This window comes from Adiantum capillus-veneris, chromosome 22, assembly GCF_014529385.1.
Source record: "Adiantum capillus-veneris isolate H3 chromosome 22, ASM1452938v2, whole genome shotgun sequence".
Classification (NCBI taxonomy): Eukaryota; Viridiplantae; Streptophyta; class Polypodiopsida; order Polypodiales; family Pteridaceae; genus Adiantum; species Adiantum capillus-veneris.
In genome coordinates, this window is record NC_140952.1 from 1,871,425 (window position 1) to 1,898,780 (window position 27,356).

Sequence of the window (27,356 nt, forward strand, 5' to 3'; positions counted from 1 at the left end):
AGAGGAATAGCACCAAATACTAGCACATGATGAGTGATGACACATGCATTAACCACTGGTCATCTAAGAAGTAGATACTAAAACAACTATCTAGCAAAGAGCTGCATAGTCTCTTAAGCTCCAGGAATGGTACACGTGAGAATCCAACATACTACTGTAACATCTTCATAACAAGCAGCCAAAGGTTAATGAGCAACATGGCACTTCGACACAGCCCCAACCTCTAAGCCGCCTTCTCTTTGGGACGGCCCCTTGGAAACACTAGCTGAAAAGTCCAGGCTGCCAAAAAGGATCCAGCTAGAGGTGCAAGCCAATAGACAAGTAAATGCTCAAGATTGGAGTGCCTGTTATTAACATAAGCCCAAGCGAACGCCTGTCGCATAACCAAACAAAGTCAGCCAAAACCTCCCCCAAAACACACATTTGTTCAAGTACGCTAACAATTTGAACCAAATCTTATAAAAAGAAAAGGAGCACACAGCTTACATGTGCAGGATTCAATGAGGGTCCCGTGTATCCTGCGCCAAGAATAACCACGACAACTGTAGAAGAAATAATTATCCAGTTTTTCCAGAACTTATTCTTGGGCCCCTTGAAAATGGCCACTAGAACAGAGAAAGTAATTAAGAAAGTAAGAATCAGTTCAGAAAGAATTCCTTTATTCAGATCCACCAATAAGCGCGGCCCACTAATTTTCTCTCTATGGGAGGGTGGTACCAATTCTCTAGCGGCTAACACACCTCCAACAGCCCCAGCAGCCTACAACAATCAACCAATAACTCAGAAATCGGAAAAAGGCCATGCAAATCCAAAAACACATTATCGCAAACGTGTGCCAAACAGAAAAACGGGCCTCTCGTCAAGAAATAAGAGTGCCTTAGAAATTGGGCTCTTTACTCTGCAGGCCAACCATCTAGCTCATGTTCACATATGGCATACTCAGGGAACATATATGCACCCAGTTTTCCTTACTGCTGCATTTCTTATCAAAATATTATTTGATCTCATAGTCATTGCCCCAACCTTTGTACCTGCAGACGTGATCGAAGCCCTAGTCCAGACCACCCAATGTCACGTGCACATTGCAATTGAACAACGTGGACAAGCTACTGCTACAGGTTAGCGTAAGTCTTAGTTAGGGATCTATCTGTCACCTTTGTGAGCCTCTCAGAGGGCCTGCATGCCTAGACAGGTCATTAGGTTGCATACCCTCGCTTGCACAGTAGTGTCATAAAGTCATTTCAGCATGTGAGCAATCTCTAAGTCACTTAGGTTAATTTATTACATCGAAAGCCCCTTATTAATGGAGTCATGGGTTTTAACTTTTTCCCTCCTGCTCGACCTACTCCCTACTGGCCCCTCTGGCAGGTCTTTATGTTTATTCATGTCCCATGGAGATTCCTCTTCGCACATACCAGCTTGAGGCAAAAGAGAAACCAGTTTTGAACTCCATTTTCTTTTTCGAAATTTGTAGGACCTACTCCCTTTTCATATATAAGTAAGCGTAGGGGCTATCCTTTGGGCATCAGAAGATGAGATCAGTACCCAGCACTTCAGTACCCTCATCGCCAGCACTTCAGGAGTGTTTCCATTTTACAACCATCAGCATTCAGCCTTGCAGATCAGCATTTTCAGTATCCAGCCAATATCCTCAGCATCAGCCCCAATCCTAGCGTTTTCATAGTTCATCAGCATGAAGCACTCAGTATTCAGCATTTAGCCATTGTATCAACATTGATCTAAAGTAAGTACTTGCTCTCGCAACAAAGCAAGAGGGCCCTTGAGGGTGGTTGGGACCTGAGATGCTGTCACCTCTCTCTCTCTCTCTCTCTCTCTCTCTCTCTCTCTCTAGAGTGATGAGCTATCACGACCAGAGATGCCTTGGACTGTATCTACTTGAGTTACACAGACACAGACACTTTACTGAGGAGATCTGAAGAGAGAGAATCCCAGAGACAGATTACCGATTTCTTCACACCAGACACTGGACAGATAGAGGAGCAGCCACCACTGCAAAGCTCAGCTCATACTCACGCCCACGGTACTCTCATTGACCGAGCATTGGAGCTAGGGAGATCGAGACGCCCGCGCCCAAGGAGAGGAGCTTCATAGCATCGGCAGAGACTACAGCAAAGGATTCGAGCCATACTATCTCGGCATCCAGAGTACAGATGAGGATAGACTCATGACCCATTATATCACCCTTTTGTATTGGGCACCCATTGTATCAGTGACCACACATAACCGGTTGATGTCAACTTGACCAGAATGACCAAATCCAATACTCTGCTGCGTAGTTTCCTGCTAGTGTAGACATGAGAGATGAGAGGATTAGATGGGATGCCTAGATCCATTCTGATCATAATGGGCTGGGAAACATTCTCCGAGATGTGAAGAGAGGAGGTATCCCAATCAATGCAACTTAATGCCCAAAATAACATCACATCACTAAATTTAGCAACAACAAATTGACGAGTAAATCGAACATGTTGAATGTCAAGATCTACATGGTGACATGCGAGAGAGAGAGAGAGAGAGAGAGAGAGAGAGAGAGAGAGAGAGAGAGAGAAGAATTCATGCCCTCTTAAGAATCCCATCACTGGGTAGGTGGGAATAGGAGTAGACAAAAGATGTCTTGTGTGCTACCAAACTCAAATAACACAACCACTTTTTTACCTTTAATTTGTCCATAGCATTTTATGAGTTTATCCTCTTCGAAAGTCCCCTCTTGATTAGCTTCTTACTCTACCACACTCACAACATTCACTTGAAAAGTAGAGTCAGAAGTTGATGCAGTAGCAAATTCATTTTTAGATTCTTTCTTTAGGAAAATCCTTTTTCATGTGATCTATTATGTGCCAACAAAAACACCTACATTCTTTGCATACAATGCCTATTTTTCTTTACTTGATTGACCACCTACGATTCCTTGAGCAAGTTTCTCAGATTCTCCTTTCTCCTTATCTTTGCCACTCTCAGATTGAGATGTAGATGGAGAATTAGATTGAGCATTTCGAGAGTTCTTTTTGTTACTATCCCCATTAGAATTTTTGTTCGTGCCTTGAGAGGAGTCATAAGAGGAAGAATCACCATTACCGTAGGCCGTCTTGAGCTTACCTTGTTGTGCTTCATCTCTTGGAGTTGAGCCAAGCATACAACCTCATGTCTTTGGATCACCAGCTTCCACATCAAACTTTATCAAGTGGTTCAATCCAAAGAGAAAATTCTTTACATCCACTCCTTTATGCAAAGGTTTGACCCAATTAGTACTCCAATAATAAAGATATCATGTTGAATTGCAAGGTTGAACATATCACATATCCACTCATGTGTAAAATCTCCCGGATCTCCCGCTTTGCGAATGGCAAAATTTTCGAGCCCACCAGATACATCTTCAATAGTAAAAAAAGAGAGCATACGTGGGAGTGAACCATAAAATGGCATTTTTCCAGCATTTGGTTGCTCATATAGTTGCATACAATGTGTGTACATATCCATAAGACTCAACTTACCAAAACTCTCAACCCGCTTGCCCCTCACGTTTCTCCAAAATCTTCCACATGCATGTGCCTTTTCTTGGACTTGAAACAATTGTTGCTTTACTTCCCATCTTCTTCTCTTTTTTTGAATCAATGCCTTGTATGTATGCAAATGACTTTGATAGTTTTCTTTGTCCATAGTTGCATCAAGCTTTATCAAAGTCTTTCAAGCATCTTGGCATTCTTTATCAAACCACCTTTTGTGTGATCTATCTTTGTTGATACTATGGACATGCTTTATAGCAAAGCATTCTTCGACACAAGAACAATAACTTTCTTAAAAGCTTCCCATTTAGTTTCCAAAGGTGCGTCATATTGAAGCTTTGTTATCCATAACCTTTACTAAACCATTTCAATATACATAAGTGCCCGTTTGAAATCCATGCATAGTGATAACTTCTCTTCTCTTTGGCTGAGATTATTATGCTTAATTGCTTCTCCACATGCAAGGTCAATACATAAGGTCCAATGGTCTGATTCTCGGGTCCATTGGCCAAGCGTAAAGCTCTTTATGCAATACATGATGGCTTCGGAGATTAGCATATAGCCAATCACACTATTCCCATTATGTTTTCTACATGTAAATCCATTGGTTCCAATTCACAAAGATACACCATTGGCAATAAGCATACCTGTGCTATTACACGTGTAAAAGTAACTTTCCATAGTGATCCGACTCTTTCTCATCCATTGAAGTACGATCATACAAGTGAACTTCCTCCAACTCCCTTGAAATGTATGACATATCAAATTGTTGAGTATCATGTTGCAATATTTTTGTGCGAGCTTCATAACCCCAAAAACAATAACATCACCTTCGTCTTTAAAATAAGCAATATCCTCTTCTAAATCAAAAAATGATTGATTTCTATCCATACAAGCATAAAAGGGGGAATCATGATGAGGGTGCTTTTTTTTTGTGTCATAATTTTCAGCCATACATAACGTCTGTGCTCGTCATCTTTCACAATTGATAAAAAATCTTCTAATCCTTTCTTAACCATACATTCTACCCAAGGTGAAAAGGTATGGAGTGTACGGTACGTAATCAATATGTAAGGTACGTACTTCTGTACGGATCGGCCTTTAAGGTACGTGCAGTACGTAACATTTGTAACAACAAAAATAATAGTGACTTTAGTCCTTTCAGCCTATACATACTAGGAACTACATAGTCTAGACATAGATACTACTTCAAATATCCATTAGATACTGCTTCAATGTCCATTAGATACTGCTTCAAATGTTATCCGTACTTAACTCTTAGAATACATCACTTAGTCAAATTTCAATAGCACTAAACATGAGTCACGATTGCGAAAAGTTAAAACTTAAAACTTCAACATACCATGATACCGGAATCAAAATACATAAATCATCAAGAGTCAAGATTGAGGACTGATTATCAATCCTCATACAAAGATGGATACATCATACTATAGTGACCAGTCTAGACTCTACCATCAAAAACACAGAAAAATGGGAATACACTATATAATACAATAAACTTTAGTCCATTGTCCAATGGCAAGATACCCCCAAAAAAACAAAAAAAAACAAAAAAAAAAAGTGAAAGAGAGAAATTTGCCCAACGGATCCGTACGTACGTACGGATGCAGCCTTAATGCTACCCCTCCTTGCTCATCTGGCATATGCATACAATTGTCCATTCTCCCGAGCAAGGAGCTCCTTGCTTACCCACTGTATGTGCTCCATAAACGATAACTCCTTGTAAGGATTCTAGTTACTAATCCTTGATTAAGTACTTAAACTCGTGATTAAGACTTAAGAAACTTGAACTTGACTTAGAGATAAGACTCAGAAGACTCTGTGTTTGATTGCTTCATCCATTCCTTGAAATGTGTTACAAGGACACTCTTATATAGAAATTGAAGAGACACGATGAAAAGAGGTCAAGAGACATGACTCTAGGCCAATAGTCGTCTCCTTCTGCTGTAGAGTCGTGACCCTTCGACGTAAAGGTACAGCCATTCGCTGAAGAGGCATGGCTATTCGCCGAACAGGTGCGACTCTTGGACGAAGGGACGCATCCTTTGGAGAATCGGAGGTCTCGGATCTTATCTGCAAAAGAATCAAGCAAGAAGGTAATACCAAGACAGAATACGTCACAATCATGACATTCCCACGCATTTAAAATAAAACCCAAGGTAGTTGTAGAAACTCCAAGAGAGGAAAAGATATCGTTGTAGTGCTTCTGTATCCCAAGCTCTTTCTGTTAAGTCCCACGTCATGGCATTGTTATTGACCATAACTATTTTGCCAAACTAAAAATTGATCATATCTGCAACTTAATTAGTATCTTTGTCAAAGTCAATTGTAACTTCGAGCTTTGTCCAAGAAAAGATTGAATCTTTATCTTCTTCAAGTAAAAATATTGACATGCCTCAAAAAAAGATTCACAACTCAAGGTTAAAGGATCGCGCGCTCGCTACTGCTATCTCCCCCCCTGCACCATCCCTGCCCCCCCCCCCCCCCCGTCCTGACTCCTCGCACACGCCAGCCCATCCCGCCCCCCTCCCTGCTGCGCGATGCATCCCCCGCCCACTACCCTCTCGCGCCGCCACCCCCCTACCCGGCCTTATCCGCTTTCCTCCCCACCCCCCCCCCCCCCCCCCCCCCCCCCCACCTTCCTCTTTCCCGAAATTTCCCTGCAAATTGGCTCCGACAGCATTGTTCTTTGGACAGTGCTCAACGCGCTCGGTTGCAGAGTTTTTTCTCCGTCTGCTTCTTCGCCACAGCAGTAGACACAAATGGAGGCTCCAGCTCTGCCACAAAGGGACTCGTCCGAAGCCCCCTCGCACGACCCCGCTGAGCCCACCATTCGACTTTCTCTTTCACCGACAAAGCAAGCGAGCCTAGCCGCAGAGGTAGAGCGCTTGCAAGCAACTTCTGTCATCTGCAAGATTATCGGCACCCCACCTAGCAGAGGAGAGCTACGTGACCTTCTCCAGGCCCGCCTTCTCGCAGAGGTGGGCAAGATCTTGGACGTACAGATACTCGAACGAGGTTACTATCAGGTCGAGTTTGAGACCTCCAAGATGGCGTCCAAGGCATAGTTACAGGGGACGGGGGGGACAGGCCCTAGGGCCGGGGGACGGTCGTAACCGGGCCGGGAACGGCTGGGAACGTCGAGGGACGGACGGAAAACGGGTCGGACGGGCGGGTCGCAGGGGGGACGACCGGGGTTGGACGGACCGGACGGGGACGGCAGGGGTCGACCGGGGTCGAACCGGAACAGATTCAAAAAATTGACCGTTTTTGACTGTTTGCAACGGCTCTGTGCAGCCCCAACTGCCATATTTTTTAAGCCTTGGCCCTTGGGAGGCTATAAAAGGCTCCCTTGGGCCTCTTAATACTCATAGTCTCAATGCTCAATGCTCATTTCATTTCCCTCAAGCTCAAGGCTCAAGATCATTTCATTTCCCTCAAGCTCAAGGCTCAAGTTTGAACTTTGAAGCTCTCCTCTCCCTCTTCTACCCACTTTGAAGTTCTCCTTTACTCTCTCTCCACACAAGCTCTCCTCTAACCCTTCTAACTTCTAAGCTCTACTCTCTCGAGTCTCTCCACCATCATGTCATCTCAAGCCAACTCCACTTCTCAAGCCGCTTCTTCTCGAAGGAGGCCCGCAGTGCAAACGTGGTCGTGGTGGGATGAATTAGACGTTAGCTCACGTGGCAAAGGTGGCGGTGCAAGACCATGGACGTGCAAGCTATGTCCATACAAGAGATCAGGTGGTTCAAACAAAGTGCGAGCCCATCTTCTTCATGAACCCGGTCACGAGGTGAAGTTTTGCCCTCATGTAGCTCCCGAGAAGAGGTTGGATCTTCTTGAGAAGCTCACGGTGTATGAGGTTGCGGAAGCGGCCAAGAGGGGCCGTTTTGTTGCCGTTGATCCCTCCGCCACGGCGACACCGCGAGAGCAAAGGGAAGCCAACCTTGACGACATCTCTCGAACCTTCAAGAGCCATGGATCTACACCGTCCTCTTCCCTTCCGCATCGCCAAACCACTCTCAACGAAAATTGGAATCCTAAATTGAAAGAAGAGGTGGATAGGTCGGTTGCCCGATTCTTCTTCCACGACCACATTGCCTTCCATGCTTCGCGGTGAGTTTCCCTTGGCATATGCACATTGCAATCTTCCATTTTGTATTCATAATGGGTTATAATTTCTCGACTCTCCATACTAACGCAACATGCTCTATTTTGGGTGGATAGGTCTCCATACTTTCGAACCATGGTTACGAAAATAGGGGAATATGGCTCCTCTTATGTGCCACCTTCATCGGAGAGGCTTCGCACCACCCTCCTTGACAAAGAGAAGCTTGCCGTGGAGCAAGCGGCCCAAGCAACAAAGGATTTGTGGGAGACCAATGGCGTCTCTCTTCTTGTAGATGGATGGAGCGACACCCGCAAGCGGTCCATCCACGGGGTGGTGGCCTACTCTCGGGGGGAGATGTACTTTGTGGAGTCACATGATGCATCCGATAGTGGCAAGGCCGCCGAGATGCTTGCTGCGGAGTGGACAAGCACCATAGAGATCACCGGCCCGGAGAATGTCCTTTGTATGGTTGCAGATGGAGAGGCGTCAAATAGGGCAGCCGGAGCTATCATTGAGGCCATGTATCCCAGCATCCATGTCACATTTTGCATGGCGCATTGCCTCAATAACCTCCTCAAGGACATAGGGAACTTGTCATGGATTTCACCCACCATTGGTGACGCCTCTCGAATTGTCTCCTTTGTGCTCAACCATCAAAAAGTGCGCCATGAATTCTCAAAGAGGAGCCACTTGTCTTTGCTCAAATATTCAGAGACAAGATTTGTATTCAATTGGCTTATGCTAGGCCGCTTGTCTACATGTGGCGGAGCCTTAAGGGGCCTCTTTCTCAGTGATGAGTTCTAGGCCATGCCGGAGTCTACATCAGCAGTAGGATTGAAATGCCGAGAATGGGCCGACGACGCCGCTTGGTGGGAGGAGGTGAAGACTCTTGACGCCATGGTCAAGCCTATTCTACACCTACTTCGAGTGGTGGATGGCTTGCAGCCATGCATTGGCAAAGTCTACGAAGCCATGGATCGGATGATAGAGGCACTTGAGAAGCTTGTGTCTGACCCTGTTCAGTATGCGGAGATTCATGGCTTGTGTGAGTCGAGGTGGAATGGATACTACTCTCCACTTCATGCGGCAGCTTATGTGCTTGACCCTGAGTTTCAAGGAAGGCGTCAAGAGACCGACAAGGAGGTGAGCAAAGGATGGCGGCTTGCATTGGAGCGCCTTGAGCCTAGCAGTGACATTAGGCGCAAGATTAGAGACGAGCTACTCAACTACAAGCAAAAGAAGGGCTCCTATGGATGTGTAGATGCAGAGCTTGATCGCAACAAGATTGGCTCGGTTTTGTGGTGGGAGGACTATGGAGGAGATGGCCCACATTTGCAGCGCTTGGCTGTTCGTGTCCATAGCCAAGCATGTACCACTAGTTGCTTGGAGCAACTATGGAGTGTGTACAGCCACATTGCCTCTAAGAAGAGGAATCGCCTTGGGGTTCAGAGGGCCAATGATTTGGTGTTTGTGAGCGCTAACTTGCGCATGCTTGCCAAGAGCGTCACACACAAGGCAGATCCTTTCACTGAGTGGGAGATGGCACAAGAGAATCCATCTATGGCCGATACTCTTTTGGAGGAGCTAGAGGAGGATTTCGAGCCTCAATGCGAGCCTCCCGAGCCGGAGCCCTCATACGTCGCTGACGACCTCGACTACGACGACGATGTGGAGATTCAGCAGGCGAGCACTTCTTGAGTTTGATGATCATTGATCACTCGACTCTCGAGTCTAGACTCTTGAGTCTACGACTCTACCTACTACATAGCCCTTTGTACGTTTTGTTATCCTTGAGGCCTCAAGCTTGTCCTAAGTCCTTTAGGCTTTTTGACTCTTGAGCCCTTGTGGCATGCACTTCTCATTTTGTATCCATCGATCATCGATGTTTTATTAGCACATTTCAGCCTATATGACTCGTGTTCTTTGGTCTATTTAGTGTAAATTTATGGTCAAAGTGATGCTCTATGTGTGTGGTATGTGTGTAGGTCAAAAAATGCCAAAAAAACTCTCTTTTTTTTTTTGCCGTTCCGACCTTCGTCCCCGTTTCCTGACTTTTGCCGTCCCGACCCCGTTCCCGACCCCGACCCGCCGTCCCATGTAACTATGGTCCAAGGTCATCGCCATGAGTCCATTGACCATCCGAGCAGCACGAGCCCACTTTCGACAGTGGAGACATGGTTTCGACCCTACCTCGGATGTTCTGGTAGAGGAGGCAGACATCCCCATCTCCATCTGCTTTCCGGGTTTGCACAGGGAATACTTACCTCTTTTGTCCAGGATAGGCTCAGCCATTGGGACCGTCGTGGAGATACCTCGCACGGCAGCCTCAGTAGCTGCCAAGGCGGCCGGCATTCCCTCAGTTCGCGTTTTGGTTAGAACTTAGGGACACTCACACGCTCCTGAAGGTCATTCTTCTGCCTCGGGTGAGTGGGGGTTGGTTTAGATAGAGTGTGGAGTATTCGGGCCTCTCGAACCAGTGCTTCATTTGTCGACAGATGGGCCATCTTACGAAGGCCTGTCCACGGAGGCGGCCTCGACCTACACCACAAACTCATCCCTAGCCTGCAAGGGCTGGCCAGCAGCCACAGACAGAGACACAGCGCACACATGCAAAGCCACCCTCTGAGCCTGGGGCTCCAGCAGAGGAGGGATGGCAACAGGTCCATGGTCGCCAAAGGCAGGGGCCACAGCGACAAGCCTGGCACTCAGAGTGGTTCTCAGGCACCTACCCAGCAGCAATGGGTTCCCATGAGGAACCAATTCAGTCCTCTTGAGCGGGATGAGGTCCCTGCTCCAGGCCCCACCCCAGCTTCACCCTCGACAGCCCCTCCCCCCCCCCCAAGAGTTCCCCCCCTCCTCATCATCCTCCCCCCCGCCTCCTGCTCTCGCTGCCTCTTCCCCCCGCCCCTCTACCTCTGCCGCTCCCCCCCGCCCCTCTTCTCCACCTCTCCCCCCTGCTCCTACTCCCCCTCCTCCCACTTCAGTTCCACAGTCGACCTAGGGGGCAAGGCCTTCTCCGGCTGCTAGGAGATCTCTTGGCAGCGCCTTTGCCATGAGTTGCTTGGCAAGAGAGGGACAGCCTTTCTTGCGACCCCCTCTACAGGCACAGACGTCTCCCCTTGCAGCTATCCCTCGTGGTCTGACGAGCATCGACATCCGGCACCGATGGGACTTCTTCGACTACGACTTTACTCGTTTTCTCGGCGACCCCTCAACAGACCATGAGGCAGCCTGCTTCAGGGTCCATGTTCTGTTCCTTGCATCTAGGGGGACAGAGGCCTTGATGCTTGGACTTAGCAGTTGGCTTCTCCTTTCCCCTTTGCGGCAGGGACCAGACTGAGTGGACTCTCGACTCAGTGTTGGGATGGTTGCACACACAGGTCCTAGAGTTCTCTCATCACATGGGAGAACTAGGAGTTACAGACGTGCTTCAGACTTTGTGGCCATTGGCCAAGTTTGCGGTGACACCTCCAGATACAACAGGATATAGAGTGGTTTACTTCTTTGCTGATACACAGTGCTTGCCATGCTATGTACACATTCATGAGGACTCCTGGACAGAGGAGGTTGCTTTACATACGGCTCGCTCTACTTGGGCGTGGGCCAGGCACTCGTTGTAGTCACGCCTATCTAGAGAACGCTCGGATGCGGATTACTCCCCATCCAAGCCAGCCTCGAAGATAGCCCGTTTAGTTGCTGCGGCAGCATCTGTTCTCTCTCGCTCCCCATGAGGATCGTCTCATGGAACGTGTAGAGACTCAGTGGGCCCCAGTTTCAACATCAGTGGGGCCAACTGCGTCAGGAGCTTCAGCGCTGCCTTGTGGGAGGAGAGATTGATCTCCTTATGCTTCAAGAGCATCATCTGAGTGAGAGCCGCATTAGACGTTGTGGTCAGCTCTTGCGTGGACGATATGATACTTTTTGGTCAGCTGCTTTTGGACCTGGAGGCATCCAAGGTGGGGTATGTATGACTATTGCGGACTCTTTGCAGCAGGCCATTGTGGACAGAGGGATTATTGTGTCAGGCAGGGCTCAGTGGATTACTATGCAGGTTCAGGGTTGCCTTGTGGGCTTCCTGAACATCTATGCGCCCAATGTGGCGAGTGCTCGAGCAGAGTTTTGGTCACAGATAGTTGAGTCTCTGCCGTAGGCAGAACACTGGTGCATAGGGGGGGACTTCAACATGTTGGAGGACCCTTCTGACAGGATTGGTGGTAGCAATGCTACTATGCATGGAGTTGAGCTGGCAGCTTGGGAGAGGTTTTGTATAACTCTGAGGGTTTCGTATGTTTGGCAGCGCTAAAGTTTTGTGAGGCCCCCAAACAGCCTTGCCTTCTCTCGTTCGGACCACAGAGTGGGAGGAGTGAATCTATCGCGGATAGATCGCTTCTACACTAGTGACCACTTCAGTGACTTAGGAGGGACAGTTGGCATTCTGGCAGGGACTTCCTTCTCGGACCATGCACCAGTGATCCTCACAGTGGCAGACAGGCAGAGGAGAGGGAGCACGATGCTTCGCATCCCAGAGAGGGTCTTGCTAGACTCTGCACTCAGAGAGCGAGTAGAGGCTCTCTGGACAGAGAGCTTGGACAGGCAGGATGCTCCTGCTGACAGAGTGGCCTCAGGACTAGCTCAGATTAGTCGTTTCTTTCTCCAGGAGTCTTTGGCTCGTCGGGCTGCAACGAGAGAGGAGGAGCAGTGTCTCAGACGGGGCATTGCTTCATTACAGAGGATGCAGGAGGAGCAACCAGACAGTCCTGGGGTGAAGGAGCAGCTACAGCAGGCTCGCCAGGAGCTTGTTAGCACAGAGGAGAGGCGACATGAGTTTGCTTTCCACCGACAGGCATCTCAGTGGACACATGTGGGCGACAGAGTGACTGGTGCTTTCTTTGAGGCAGTGGGACCTCGGCATTTGCATGCCAAGGTCAGTCAGTTGCGGAGGCCCGACGGGTCAGTTGCTTCTGAGCCCGAGCATATGCGTGCAGTTGCTACTAACTTTTACCATGAGTTACTGTCTGCAGAGTCTCAGTCAGAGCGTCAGGATGTATGCAGGGAGCAGGTTTGGACACAGCTGCCTTGTCTTGTGACTGAGGAGATGCGTCAGAGGCTTGAGCTGCCACTTCAGCTTGAGGAGCTGCACACGGCTTTTAGGGCCCTCCCCCGTGGTAGCTATCCAGGTGAGGATGGGTTGACTCCCAGTTTTTTCTTGGGAGTACTGGGACCTGCTTGGCCCAGATCTTTGTAGTGCTTTTCAGTACATTTTGCACACAGGAGTGATGCCTGACAACATGAGTGAGGGCTTGATCTACCTCACTCCCAAGGAGGGTGGCTCCTTGGATGAGATTCGACAGTGGCGCCCCATGAATATCCTCAACTCAGCCTACAAAATTCTTGCCAAGGCTCTGAGTTTGAGGATTCAACCACTTCTAGAGAGCCTTATACATGGGACTCAGACAAGTTTTGTCAAAGAACGCAGTATCCTTGACAACATCTTTACTTTTTGGGAGGCTTCTGCCCTAGCACGGCTCCGTGGTGAGGACCTAGTGATTCTTCTTCTCGATTTTGAGAAGGCATACGACAGAGTTGACTGGGACTTTCTAGAGGGCACTCTACGCAGGATGGGCTTCTCAGATGCTTGGATCAAAGGGGTGTCAGCTTTGTATAGACAGGCTCACAGTCAGGTACTTTTGGCAGGAGGTAGAGGTGATCACGTCATGCTCATACGTTTGGTCAGACAGGACTGTTCTCTTGCCCCCTTCCTCTTTCTGTTCTATGCGGAGGCGATGAGCAGGTTTTTGGTGTCGCAGCAGGTTGGTCTACGGGGCTTAGCACTTCTATATTCGGGGAGATGAGCTACTGGACGCTGAGTTTGCCGACGACTCAGCCTTGTACTTAGATGGCCAGGAGGCCAACCTTCAAAAGGTGTGAGCAGGCTCTGGAGACCTTCTGTTGTGCATCGGGCGCACTCATCAACTGGAGAAAGACAATGGCTTTCTCGGTTGGTAGTGCTCCTGTGCCCGATTGGATGCCAAGAAAGGGTTTTAGGTGGATTCCCTCAGGGACTGCAGTTCGGTACTTGGGCTGTCAGGTTGGTTTGGACTTGTCTCCCGAGCAGCAGATTGCTCCCCTCCTCCTGTCTATCAGGAGGAAGTTGTTGCATTGGAGCTCAGCACGACTTTCTTTGGCTGGCAGAGTAGTAGTGGCCAACCAGGTGTTGTTGGCGACTATGTGGTACATCACTTCTTGCTGGATCTTCTCGAGTTCTTGTATTAGCCAGGTAGAGAAGCTGATCAGGAACTTCCTTTGGTCAGGACGTGACACTCGGATAGCCCGAGCCAAAGTGGCTTGGCAGGTCATCACTCTTCCTTGTTCACAGGGAGGGCTTGGGATCATTGACCCAGCATAGCAGAGCAAAGCCCTTCTTGGGAAGTTCATAGTCAAAGGACTTCTTCCAGGTGAGGAGTCCTGGAAGGATTTCTTGCTACAGTGGCTTCGTGCTAGGGTGCCTTAGGCTGGAGGCCTCTGGCGACCTTCGACCAGATGAATCTTCACAGAGATGCGCAGAGTTGGTTTGAGCAGAGACTGGAGGACCGCTTCGCTGTGAGTTTGCTTCGATCTTGGGAGCTCTTGCGGCAAGGCCCGGAGCAGAGACAGCCTACTTGCACGGAGGAGCACCTACGACAGCCCCTTGTCTGAAACCCCATGGTTAGCACTCAGAGAGGCCACTTGGTTGGTAGTCGGCCTCATGTTTCCTGGGGTCCCATGGCAGCGGGTCCAACGCGCTCTTTAGGTGACTGGTTAGAGTTCTCAGGCTTGTTAGAGGAGGTGCAGGGTCTCCAGCTACAGGGCATGAGAGGGATGCAGAGCATGTGCCAGGATATCTCAAAGGCAGTTCCAGCTGAGTGACTCACGCCTCTCGAGCTAGTAGCACCCAGGTGGATGGGGGCCTTCACAACGACTGGAGGTTCTCATCTCAGTCAGGGCCTGCTCAGAAACTGTTCCATCCCTTTTCTTCAAGCTTCAAGGGGGGGAATGCTTACAGCCAGTTGCAGTAGAGGCCCCGCAGGTGGCAGAGTGCTGTTTTCAAAGGATCCGAGTAGTGGGCATCTGTGGGAGGACTTGTGTCATCGATCATGACCCAGCATCTCTTGAGACTGGACACTGCAGGCTGTGGGCTTGGGAGTGTTGTCCACTGGCACGAGTATAGTGGGATCCTGGTGAGTGGCTCTGGAGGGACCCTTTCTCTTCTGTAGACCACCTAGGTGTCCCGTTCTTTCAGTACACTGTTCGGCTGGGACATCATATACTAGCAGCACAGAGAGAGGCCCGTCCCGCTGCAGCACCTCACTGGTAGGAGGAGGGTCTCACAGCTGATTTCTTGGCAGCCTTCTGGGAGATGTTGTGGGACTCCAGACAGCCGAGGCGAGTCACCCTGTTTCAATGGCTGGTCGCACACAGAGCTACAGCAATTGGGAGCTGGGAGCCGGCTAGTGCATACTGGTCTCTCGGCCGCATGTGCACCTTCTGACCATCATGTGGAGAGTCAGCGTCACTGTCTTTGGGACTGTCCTTCGACACAGCAGGTGTGGCTTCGAGTTCTTCGGCTGATGCCTGCTCTCTCCACGGCTCAACAGTACACTTGGGGAGCAGCGGCTTGGTCCACCCTCAAGGGCCCGGAACTTCAGTTTGAGCTATCTTCCACCAGCAAGACGATAGTGATGCAGGAGGGGCGACCTACACTCCAGCCAGCCACCACAGAGCTTACTCCACAGGAGTGGTGCAGTGAGAGAGAGGAGTGTTGGGAGCTCATCAGTGGCCTGACACTCTGGTTCATCTGGCGGGCCCGTTGCTTCTGCATCTTTGAGGCTCGTCCTGTGCCACCAGCAAAGACTGTTCGCGATTTTTGGCTAGAGTTGATCCACACTCTCGGAGGTCAGCTCGAGAGAATACAGGGCAACTTCGACCGCATGCGGGAGCACAGAGAGGCTTTCCTTGGACTCTGACGTCCTGGGCCTTTCTACACCATGGTCCAGGGTGTACTCCGATGGCACTACCGACCACTTGTGTGGCTTTTCTCTCCCCCAATTTCTTGATTTAGCCCCATTGTACATATGCTCGTTTTTTCATTGGGAGAGTCTCCCCACCATGGTTGTTGTAGCCCTCTCTTAAAGAGGTGGTTGTAGCCCTATGGGCAGTTTCAGTAACTAATAGAAGGATCTTTTTCTCGGAAAAAAAAAGTTAAACTATTGGTAAACTCACTTGAGTTTTCTATTGAATAACGACCACTGGTTGAAAATCTGTAAGGTATTCCAATGGTTTGTCTGGAACAGTAAAATCCTCTTGAAGGGATGTCGTAGACTGAGACAGAGTAGTGTTTGGAGGCATATCCATCTGTAAAGGTTTACTTGTGGAACAAGTTGTGTCCAAAGATTCAGTTGCAACCACTAAAGTCGTGCTGCAAGAGTCTGTATCTGTTTTATCCTTTGCACTGCTGAAGGTGAGGACTGGTGTCTTTAAGTTTGAAAAATTATCATTCACCACTATATTTGGTATTTGTTCAGAGACAAAGACTTTATTCTACAAGGGCGGTGATGAGGCGACTTTTTCTGCCTGGATCACGGCCATAAAAGGGGTTATGTGTTTGTCCGTTGTCACGCAAGAACTGGAATCTTCTGAATCTTCAGCTTTCTCAACGGGTATTAAGGCTTTCAATTGAGAAGGGGGAGGTCGAGGGAGCTGTTGCCTCTTAGACCTCTGAAGGATCCTCTTCCACAAGGAAAGGATCAATAAATCTTCAACTTTGCCACCATTAGTCAAGAAAGACTTAAATGTAGGGAATGGCTCGCGAGGGGGAACTTGTCCAGCGTCGCGGCATTCACGACCGTGAACTCGACTAGGGTCGGATATATGTGCCACTAAGTAAGCCCATCTTGATATCGTTGATGATCCTTTGGAAGCTTCATGTTGCTGCTTTTATTGCTGATGATTCCAATAAGAAGTTAGTTGCTTAGAACTATAACATTTCCAAGAATATTCATGCTAAGACTTTTGTTGCTCGCACGAAGGTACTTTGTGTCTAGTTGTCTCTGACAAACCATGCTTTGGGTGAGAATTTGAGTTCCGAGGCCTTTGGTTTGAGTGGTTTTTCTTGGTCAACCACTGAAGCCTCGGAAGAAGGTGACAAAGAAGCAGCATTAGTCATCCGAGAGGTTGTAGGACGACTCTGAGAAGTGTTTTGCATCTACATCTACTCCAAGCGAATGTGAATTGATGCGAGACTTGTCGAAATTGCTGCCATCTTCTTTTTGAGAAATGCTATCGGGTCCTCAAGTGGAATAGAGTCGTTCCATCTTGTGATTCGGCCATGCCGACTGCTTAAGAGGGAGTAATTGATAACTTGAAATAAGCTCACGCCGAGGCTCGAGAACTGAAACCTGTGCGGGAGTAGATGTTGCTGCAAGAACAGGTTCCGGAACGAGTACTCCGGGAACAAGAACGGTATCTAGAACGGGTTCCGGCTCCAGGATATCGGGTACGAGAGAGGATACGCCGGCAATTCTGTGTCAAGAACCTCGTCTATGTACGGGAGATATGGGACGGGTACATTGAATTCTCCGTCAGCCATGATGGCGAAGGGTCCCGCACGCAAAAAGTGCACACAGAGCTAGCGCTGTTGAGGGTGCAAATCTAAACGCTGCTTGCTGAGTGTCATTAGGCCTCACGTAAGTGAATTGGGGAAATTTAACATATCAAGTGAGTTCACATGAGGGTTTTAAACAAAAATAAGGGGTTGGCCGATCACTTGAAGGTATCAAAAGTGAGTTCAATATTTAACTCAATTCTTTACCGCTGCTGACTGTTTACGTAAACAAAAAGACCAGCGAACAGCAATTCAGCCAAAAAATGTTTTCACAAAGGGGTAGCAGCCAGCACAAGGAGGCAAATTCAGCCAGCGATTCAGCAAATTAGTGTGACGGGTTTTTTTTGCCGTGTGGAGGCAGCCTGCTGGAAACTCCATCGCTTTGTCAATAACACCTCTTGGGGAGAAGGGGTGTGGCGTGAGCGAAGGATGCCCTTCCATGGTGCCCTTTCACGAAGAGGCGTGCCCGTTGATGTGCAATAACCAGGGAAGGTATTCAACTGCTAGCAGAGAGAGTGCCACACCTGCGGTACTCCTATATGCGGAAGGGTGTCAACGCTTGGTGAGGAGGCATGATGCTTCGCAAAGGGGTGCATCTACGTTTGTTGAAGGGGCACGGCAAAGAGACACCTCGAGGAGGCAAGGGCGGCTATAAAGAGGCACAGCCCGTTGATAAGGTGCCGATGAAGAGGTGCATTGCTTCACGCACATCGGGTACGCCATCCCTCCGTATCGCTGAATTATGTGTATTACACGTAGTCTAGAGTAAGGGTTACCTCATGTTGTCGGAAGAAAAATTGCATTCCATCTTTCTTCTACTTCCATATAACTCCAAGAAGGGGGGGGAGAGGGTGGCGGCGAGGGTGAGAGGCTCCCAACCTTTGGGTCTTGGAAAAAATTTTATCTAATACCACTATAAGGATTCTAGTTACTAATCCTTAATTAAGTACTTAAACTCATGATAAAGACTTACGAAACTTGAACTTGACTTAGAGATAAGACTCAGAAGACTCTGTGTTTGATTGCTTCATTCATTCCTTGAAATGTGTTACAAGGGCGTTCTTATATAGAAACTGAAGAGACACGATGAAAAGAGGTCAAGAGACGTGACTCTAGGCCAATAGTCGTGTCCTCCTCCTGTAGAGTCGTGACCCTTCGGCGTAAAGGTGCAGCCATTCGCTGAAGAGGCATGGAGAACAAGTGCGACTCTTGGGCAAAGGGACGCATCCTTTGGAGAATCGAAGGTCTCGGATCTGCTGCGTCTTCGTATCTGCAAAAGAATCAAGCAAGAAGGTAATACCAAGACAAAGAATATGTCACAATCGTGACACTCCTGACATGCCAAAGTGGGTTTTGAAGAAATCTTCAATAACAATGGCAAGAGAAGGAGGTGTCTCTAACTTCTCTTCGGGAATTCTACGAATAACAATGTTCTTGGAACGTCGCTACCGTTCCTTTTACTCCTCTACTGTCACATGCACATCTAACCCTATGTGTACGTGGACAAGCTACTTCATGACAAGGGTTCAGTTCAGTTCAGTCAGCCTAGATTCGGAAGTGATCTGGCACTTTTCTGAGTCTGTTCGCAGACCGTGCATGTCCAGATACTTAGATTAGATGCACATCCTCTGGTTGCACACAGCATGATCATCAGATTTCCATCAGAACCCATCAGGAGCATTTTTACAGTGCATAGACCTATTTTCCCTATTTTTGACATTTTTCACTTATTATTTTTAAGTGACTTTTGTTGGCAACTAGGTAGGCAATTTTAGCAAGCAAGTATATAAGCAAACCTAGCGCTAGCACTTTCTGACAGAAGAGGCAGTAGGAACTTCGCGTTCCACAGGCACCTTCTCAACAAGACCCCCCATCGGCGGTAAACCTAGCGTTTTCAGCCGAGACCAAGCCTAGCGTTTTCAGCATTGCAGAGTCTCCAGCGTTTTGCATTGCAGATCAGTCCGGCAACAGCAGAACAGCAAATCAGCCCTAGCGTTAGCAGATTTTCCACAGCAAGACCAGATCAGCCCTAGCGTTTTTGGAGCTGCAGGCACCCTAGCGTTTTGCAGTTTCTCCGCGACGAAATCAGCAATAGCACCAGCGTTTTTTATTTTCAGCAGTCAAATACCGCAGCAGACCCCCGAACCTCGCAAATCGTACCTTCCCGCAGCAGATCCTTGTCGCACGGTCAGATCCGCAAAGTTTGCAGTTTCAGCCCGGAAAACGCAGATTTCAGCATCTGCGTTTTCAGCGCGGCGTCGTCGTATCGTCATCATCGACATCGTCACCAACATAGAGTCAGAATTCAGCAGATAAAGACTTGCAAATTTCAGCCCGTCTCGTCGTCATCGACATTGTCGGCAAGTCCAAGCATTGTAGAGATTTGTGCAATCATAAGTAGACCGCTCTCGCCATAGAGAGTGGGGCCTTCGGAGGAGGGTTTGACAACATTCTGGTGTCGTATTCTTCTCTCTCTATCTCTCAGTCTCAACACCTTCATTCACAGTGTTCACCACTTTGTTTATGTCCATTGCACTCTCTCACTAAAGGAACGGAAGGCTCTCCCTTCCGTAAGTAAAAGGAACCCTTGAGCACAGTTCGGAGCACTCATCTTGAGCAAAGTTCAACATTCACTTCCATTGCACCTTACATTGGTATCAGAGCTTTGGCAATGTTCTGTATCACTCAAGGAAAGAACCACGAGAATTTTTTTTGCTTGTTGCGGTCGCATGTAACCCAAGTCTACTTGGGCATGTCGATTCCTAATCGTGTTTTGAAGAGTGACACGAAACCCAAGAAAGAAGAGCTTGTCCAGCCTCCCCTTGCTCTCTTCTCACTCATTGCGAGCGGACCGTGCACTTTAGCGGCCGGCCAATCAGCGTGAGGTAGGAAAAAGCAACCTTGGTGTGAGCGCAAAACCGCCAAGGGGTGCGCCCGCAAGGAAGAGTATCGCTCGGGTGAAGAGAAGATCCTTCTCTAACACAGATTGCAAGCGAAAGAAGAACCGCAAGAACCTCAAGAACCCCAAGAACCTCAAGACCCTCAAGAACTCACGAACCTCAAGAGCCCAAGAACTCAAGACCCACAAGAACCCAAGTTCCTCATGAACTTAAGAACCCACGATCTCAAAGTATGGTCATCACCCGAAGCGGAATGGATACTTTGCTTGGAGGTGGTGAGCATGAAAGTAGCGAAGAAGAATTTTCCCCACTGGGGAGGTTTTTTTGACCCCCTCCCTTTCCCATCTACGTCAAGGATTGCACTAACTCCTATCGAGGCTTTGGACCACATGTTTATGGAAAGGAAGTTAGAACGGGAAGCAAGGAAGTTAAAACTTGAAGAAAGAAAGGCAGCTCTTGCGCGTGAGCATAAGCAAGCACGCGCTTGGCGGCCAAAGAAAGAAAGACAGCAATTGATCGTAAGTTCCATGAAGGAATGGAAGCCATAGCACGAGAAAAAAGGGCAGCCATAGAGCGTACGCACAAGCAAGCACGCTTGGAAGCCAAAGAACGACAAGCCAAATTGGATCGTGAGCACGAAGAAAGACAACCAGAGAACAAAGAAAGAGAAGGAGAATTTGATCGCGAGAACAAAGTAAGAAAAGCAATGAGCGACCGACACATAAAAGAGATGTTGCAACTCTTTTCTCAAGTGCAGGCACAGATGCAAGAGATTCGGGAAAAGGAGACTCTCTCTGTCTCTTCTTCTCCCAAGCATGACACACATGATTTGCATGATTATGATAAGCATGATGAGTTGAATGATAATGACAAGCATGATGATTTGCATGATCAAGATGTGATTACTCACAAGCATGATGACTTGCCAGAAAAAGATGCGATTGTTCACTAGGATGATGGATTGGTTGATACTTTTTCTAGTGAAGCTAACCTCATTGCAGATTCAATCAATCACGAAGAACCGATCTTGGCTCTCGAGCTTAGGTCCAAAGAACCCTCACAAGAAGTATTATGTGTTCGCATGATTAGTCAGCACACATTGTTCGAGTGTTTCATTTGTGATCGTTTCCTATATTTTAGTCAGCGTCTTTATGTGATCCCTTTTCATAGGTATGCCATATTGTACGTTGAGCACGATTATCTCATGAATGAGCACGAACGTATGCGGATTACTCATGAAAAGATGAAATGTTTGCATTCAAGGAATTCACATTCCATCTCTCTTCCTTGGCATGACACAGTATCCGAGAGAGCACAAGAAGGATTGATCATCAAGCATCGGCATTTCCATTGTGATTTGCCACAGTTGATTGATTTAGATCAGAAAGACAAGTTTCGATTCCATTGTTTGCGTGTGTTTGATGAACGGTTTGGCACTCCATCTATATGTTCATCACATTGCATGCACAATCTTTAAAAAAGACTAGAATTTTTCCAGTCACTTTACATGGAATGGGTATGTTCATGTTTTTGTGTTGGAAGTGGTTTCAGGAATTTTCAGCCTCGGAGATTCTTGAAGAAGGTAGACGCATGACTCTAGACGAAGTAGAAGCATTGAAGGAGCCTCAGATGACTTTGTGTCGCTTTCGGCGCGGCCCAAAGAAGAAGGCATTGCAGACCTTTATGAAGTTCAAGTATCGCATGACCCACGTATCAGAGTGGGCCGGCAAGGAGTCCTTTCCACGATTCCGGCAGTTGTTGACGATCTTCCTCGACACCATACAGTTCGGTACTGGTACCTCACTTTGAAACACGTGCACATCTAACCCTATGTGTACATGGACAAGCTACTTCACGACAAGGGTTCAGTTCAGTTCAGTCAGCCTAGATTAGGAAGTGATCTGGCACTTTTGTGAGTCTGTTCGCAGACTGTGCATGTCCAGATACTTGATTAGATGCACATCCTCTGGTTGTACACAGCATGATCATCAGATTTCCATTAGAACTCATCAGGAGCATTTTTACAATGCATAGACCTATTTTTCCTATTTTTGACATTTTTCACTTATTATTTTTAAGTGACTTTTGTTGACAACTAGGTAGGGTAATTTTAGCAAGCAAGTATATAAGCAAACCTAGTGCTAGCACTTTCTAGCAGAAGAGGCAGTAGGAACTTCGCGTTCAACAAGCACCTTCTCAACAAGACCCCCCACCGGTGATAAACCTAGCGTTTTCAACCGAGACCACGCCTAGCGTTTTCAGCATTGCAGAGCCTCCAGCGTTTTGCATTGCAGATCTGCCCGGCAACAGTAGAATAGCAGATCAGCCCTAGCATTAGCAGATTTTCCACAACAAGACCAGATCAGCCCTAGCGTTTTTGGAGTTGCAGGCACCCTAGCATTTTGCAGTTTCTCCGCGACGGAATCAGCAGTAGCACAAGTGTTTTTATTTTCAGCAGTCAAATACCGCAGTAGACCCCCGAACCAAGCATATCTTACCTTCCCGCAGCAGATCCTCGCCACACGGCCAGATCCACGAAGTTTGCAGTTTCAGCCCAGAAAACACAGATTTCAGCATCTGCATTTTCAGCGCGTCGTCGTCGTATCGTCGTCATCGACATCGTCACCGACATAGAGTCAGAATTCAGCAGATAAAGATTTGCAGATTTCAGCCCGTCTCGACGTCGTCCTCATCATCGTCGACATCGTCGGCAAGTCCAAGCATTGTAGAGATTTGTGCAATCATAAGTAGACCGCTCTCGCCATAGAGAGTGGGGCCTTCGGAGGAGGGTTTGACAACATTCTGGTGTCGTATTCTTCTCTCTCTATCTCTCAGTCTCAGCACCTTCATTCACAGTGTTCACCACTTTGTTTATGTCCATTGCACTCTCTCACTAAAGGAACGGAAGGCTCTCCCTTCTCTAAGTTAAAAAAACCCTTGAGCCCAGTTCGGAGCACTCATCTTGAGCAAAGTTCAACATTCACTTCCGTTGCACCTTACATCTACATCCACATTCTCAATATTATTTGTTTCCTTGCATGAGGGAGGAATTTAGAACCACATTGCTACCACATACAAAAGCCCAAGACTTGCTTGTGCATAGATTTTTTATGTCGCATACATCCCGACTCATGGTGTCAAATTTCTTCTCTTTCAATACATGGTCATGCTCTACTTTGCTCATGCGCTCCTTCAAAGCATTCAAGCCCACAAGAGAGCGTTTACATTCCTTGACTTCCTCTTCAAGTTGCATCAAACTTGTTGTTTGCATCTCAAGCATCCTCTTGAGATTCTCATTCTCAACCAAAAGAACCCTTAGGGTGTCATTCTCCATTGCAAGTACCCGTAAGTCTTCACCTTGCTTGTTTACGGTCTCTTGCAACGATACCAAGTATGCCATGATCATGGTTTCTGATTCTCCACACTTCGGAGATTTTGGATCATTTCCTACAATGGTTGTGGACCTTGTTAAAGAAGAACCCTTGCAAGTGCCGGAAGACATTGTATGTAAAATAAGAGATGAGAGTCGACTTCTCACTTTAGAAATGTTGCGGCAGAAACGTCTTCCATAACTCTGATAATTTATGTGTTTACATCAATGCGTAGAGGGCGTCCTACTCTTCAATTGAGGCTATAGATCACCCAAATCGGAGTTCAGATGAAGAAGTTATGACCAAAAGAGTGAACTGATGTCTACTAGGTCAAAAACGGCTGCGAGAGAGAGAGAGAGAGAGAGAGAGAGAGAGAGAGAGAGAGAGAGAGAGAGGAGCATGACACCCGATTGGGGTCCCAACCAACCCTCTCAAGGGCCCCCACACCGTTGCCGATGTGGTATTTGCTTTTGATTGCGTAAATGAAATGTATACATGCAATATCTCAAGTGCAGACTCTGCTGACTCGAATGGAAAATGTCGCCACAGTAACTCTTCAATACGAAGCACCTCCGCGGCTGATTTTGAAAGTGCACGAATGCGTGTGTGTGCAGTGCGAGTGAGAGAAGAGACAAGAGAGAGTGCGGGTGGAGCTTCCCTCAAGCAGGAGAGGAGGGGCTCCTTATTCTTTTGGTATATGAAGAATAAGGAAAGGATGTACGGTCCTACTAGCTAAACTACTAGTATGTACAAGAAAATAGATGAGAGACTCTCATCCTATGCCCACTGGCTCGCTCACTTGATCTACATACAGCCGTATCGGCTCTAGTGATAGGCGAGCGCAAGTATCCACGATAGAGCTTGCATCCAAATCCCGCAGACAACTTTGTATCGTCTGCATAGCTCCACAGTGCATCATGCTAGTGTCAGTCATCGTACGACTGAGCTCGCGTCGAGTCTCTCTCTCTCTCTCTCTCTCTCTCTCTCTCTCTCTCTCTCTCTCTCTCTCTCTCTCTCTCTCTCTCTCTCTCTCTCTCTCTCTCTCTCTCAAGCCGGGACTGTGCAACAGAAGATGAAGACACATCCTTTGATGACCTTGAAGTTCCAGACTCTGAAGCTATAGCTTGTAAAGATAATTCTTTGGAATTTGGGATGCACTATCGCATCACAACTAGTGTCCTTCCATTGGACCTCCTATTCAATTGATTCCAACCACATTGCAACATCACGATTTTGAGGTTGAAGTCTCAAACCCCATGGTTCCTTAGCATAACAGTCTTCTACCATGATAAACTCTTGAAGCCAAATGTAGCAAAGAAGTTCTTGAATTATGAAATAACATGGGATATAGTACTCACAGCTAAGTGATTTTATCATAAGGAGAAGTTTAAGATGAAAAAGCTAAGAATCGTGGCGTTCACTTAGCTCGAGGATTGAAGACTTTTGGAGATTCAAATCTTCTCCAAAATACTATCAACATCAAAAGTCATTTCTCATTTTGAATGGGAGGGAATGCCACAATCTGTAACTATTATCACATCAACTTCTTAGTTCATAGTCATCATAGATGAAGATTCAAAGAATGATTAGCCAAACGCAGCTATTTCCCATCGGTGATCAATTGTGCCTCTCCATCGATTGGTTGCAGCTCTTAACCAAAAAAATGTGTCTAGGAGACTAAAAACATGTCTAATCATGGTTGGACATGTCTTTTCATTTCCTATATAAGGAGCCTATTGTAGCACACTTTCCAATCAATCAAATTTTTAGTCCATCTGAGTTCTCAGTGTCTGAGTCCCTTGGTCTCAAGATTTGTCCTTCAAGTTCATAAATTTTCAAGTCATGAAGTATTGATAAATGCTCAATCCTACAACCTCATAAGTCGTTTATGTCTCACTCTCGTTTATGATCGTCGAGCAATGAGAAAGAACACTAACTACTCTTGGACTGCACTCATTTGTAAAATTCCGGAGCATCAAAAAATTTAAGAAATGAAAGCCACCATGGAAATTCAAACAAGTAAATAGCTCACCAATTAAGAAAGTAATTGTAAGAACAAAAAAAACCACAAATTACCTGATAAGGTTCTAAGTTATCCCCTCCATAGTGTGGACCACCTCATGAACCGAAATCATATTATAAATTTCATAAAATTCTGACCAAAGAATCATACCAAATCACAAAAGCTCGTCGCGTGTAAAGAAAGAAGGATCTATGGGCAGAAACATTAGTGTTCTCGGGGGAAAATTTGCTACTTTTGTTTGGAGTTGAACGTGGGCTCACGGTAGAACAAGGGAGTGAGCTAAGGTATGGTAAGCAACGCCTAAAGCTCCAAGGTAGGAGCTAAGGTTTGAAGGGAAAGGTACGTTGTGCTGATTTATTATAAGATGTAGGGTTGGTTGCTCCTATTTCTTCTGTACCAAAACATTAAAGTGCCACAAGATGGAAAGTGAATCGGCTCCACAAACCTGATGATTCATCTAATCTATTGAAGCAATGAAAGAGCCCCCAAAGTTGTTCCAGTTTAAAGCTAGACAAACATTTGGGATAAGCCATCCAAAACCCTGAAAAACTTTAAGAGGGAGGATACTGCTGGCAATTAAACAAAAGATTGCAGAAGTACCTGAGCTGGATAACGGACTGCTAGGGAGAAAAGAGAGTCACCACTCACTCCCATGGAGTAGAGTGCCAGGATGGCAGTGGGATTCCATAAAGCACCGCCAAGAGCACCTCCCAGCCAGCTAAAGAAAAAGATGTTGAGCGCCAGCAGACCCATGGATACGTGAAATTCGAATCCCTGAAGGTTGAATGTGCTAACAATGAGCTCTGTCGTAGGTCTCATGAATGCAATATATACAACCCACAAGAATGTTATGGCAGCATCAGCCACAGCGAGCCTGATTAAACCCATCTTGGGTGTCTCCACCTACAAAAGAACCGCAGAAAAAGCCATGGATCACAATAGAATTGAAAGCTCTATTCTTGGTTGGAGAAGGCGCTTACAGTAGACTCGGTTGCATGGAAGTATACCTGCGCTCAGAAGAGCGTATGGCAGGAGATAAGAAGCCCACTTCTGTATACGGAATGGGGCGGGGCTCTTTGTTGGTCTCAACTCCGAATCCCGACTCTCTGTTCGGCCCAACTCCACTATATTTCTTTACCTGCAAGTTGACGTTGATGTCTTAACTTTGACCCGCTTATAATAGTTTTCTTTTCACTTAAAATAGTTTTAAAGAGATTCTCTTCTTTGTCCTAATGGGCACCCAACTTCCGAACTCCTGATTTCACAAGCATTCACAATTCCTTTCATGGGTTTTTCAAGAGGAAATTTTGGAAATTTGAACTTTTTTTTAATATCTAGGCGGGACTTTCCTTTTTCCTCTTCCCGCCATTGGTATTTTTGCATTTCACAGCAGCATGATTGTAAGTTGAGACATATTTTCCCACAACAATGGAGAGAACTCTTTAAAAACACATTTGAACGGGGTCAAGAACTTGTGAGACAAAAAATTAATTTATTGAGCCAGTTTCAAATCCTAAGGTAATCTAACCTAACATAATATGGAGGAAGGGGGAGCCCTTTACAAGTGTCAAAATCTGTGACATGAAGGCTAAACTCCAAAACTTAGAGAAGTCTCCGTGCACACGATAAAAAGGGAGAGAGAGAGAGAGAGAGAGATCGCTGAAGGCGGCCGGCCGTACTAGTCTACATAATTTTCAAATTTATAACTTTATTTTGAAATTTTGAAATAGACGTTCCTTTGCATCCTTTGTTCTTATGCTTGC

The 27,356-nt window shown here is 47.0% G+C and overlaps 1 protein-coding gene across 1 annotated transcript; it reads right to left on the reverse strand.

Annotated features, from left to right (window-relative positions):
* LOC147428840 (aquaporin SIP1-2-like) lies at positions 1 to 26,738 on the reverse strand. The gene is made up of 4 exons (XM_086495958.1): positions 26,601 to 26,738; positions 26,194 to 26,496; positions 487 to 759; positions 1 to 373 (listed from the first exon to the last, which is right to left on the reverse strand). The coding sequence occupies exons 2-4, from the start codon at positions 26,479 to 26,481 to the stop codon at positions 224 to 226; spliced, it is 711 nt and encodes a 236-aa protein (XP_086352084.1). The 5' UTR covers positions 26,482 to 26,496; positions 26,601 to 26,738; the 3' UTR covers positions 1 to 223.
* Between the last annotated feature and the right edge of the window lie 618 nt (positions 26,739 to 27,356).

Coding starts and splice junctions, on each gene's coding strand:
- LOC147428840 (XM_086495958.1), bottom strand. CDS start 26,481: ATGGGTTTAATCAGGCTCGCTGTGGCTGATGCTGCCATAACATTCTTG. Junction 760..26,193: donor CAGTCCGTTATCCAGCTCAG/GTACTTCTGCAA, acceptor TGATTGTTGTAG/GCTGCTGGGGCTGTTGGAGG. Junction 374..486: donor CCTCATTGAATCCTGCACAT/GTAAGCTGTGTG, acceptor GTTATGCGACAG/GCGTTCGCTTGGGCTTATGT.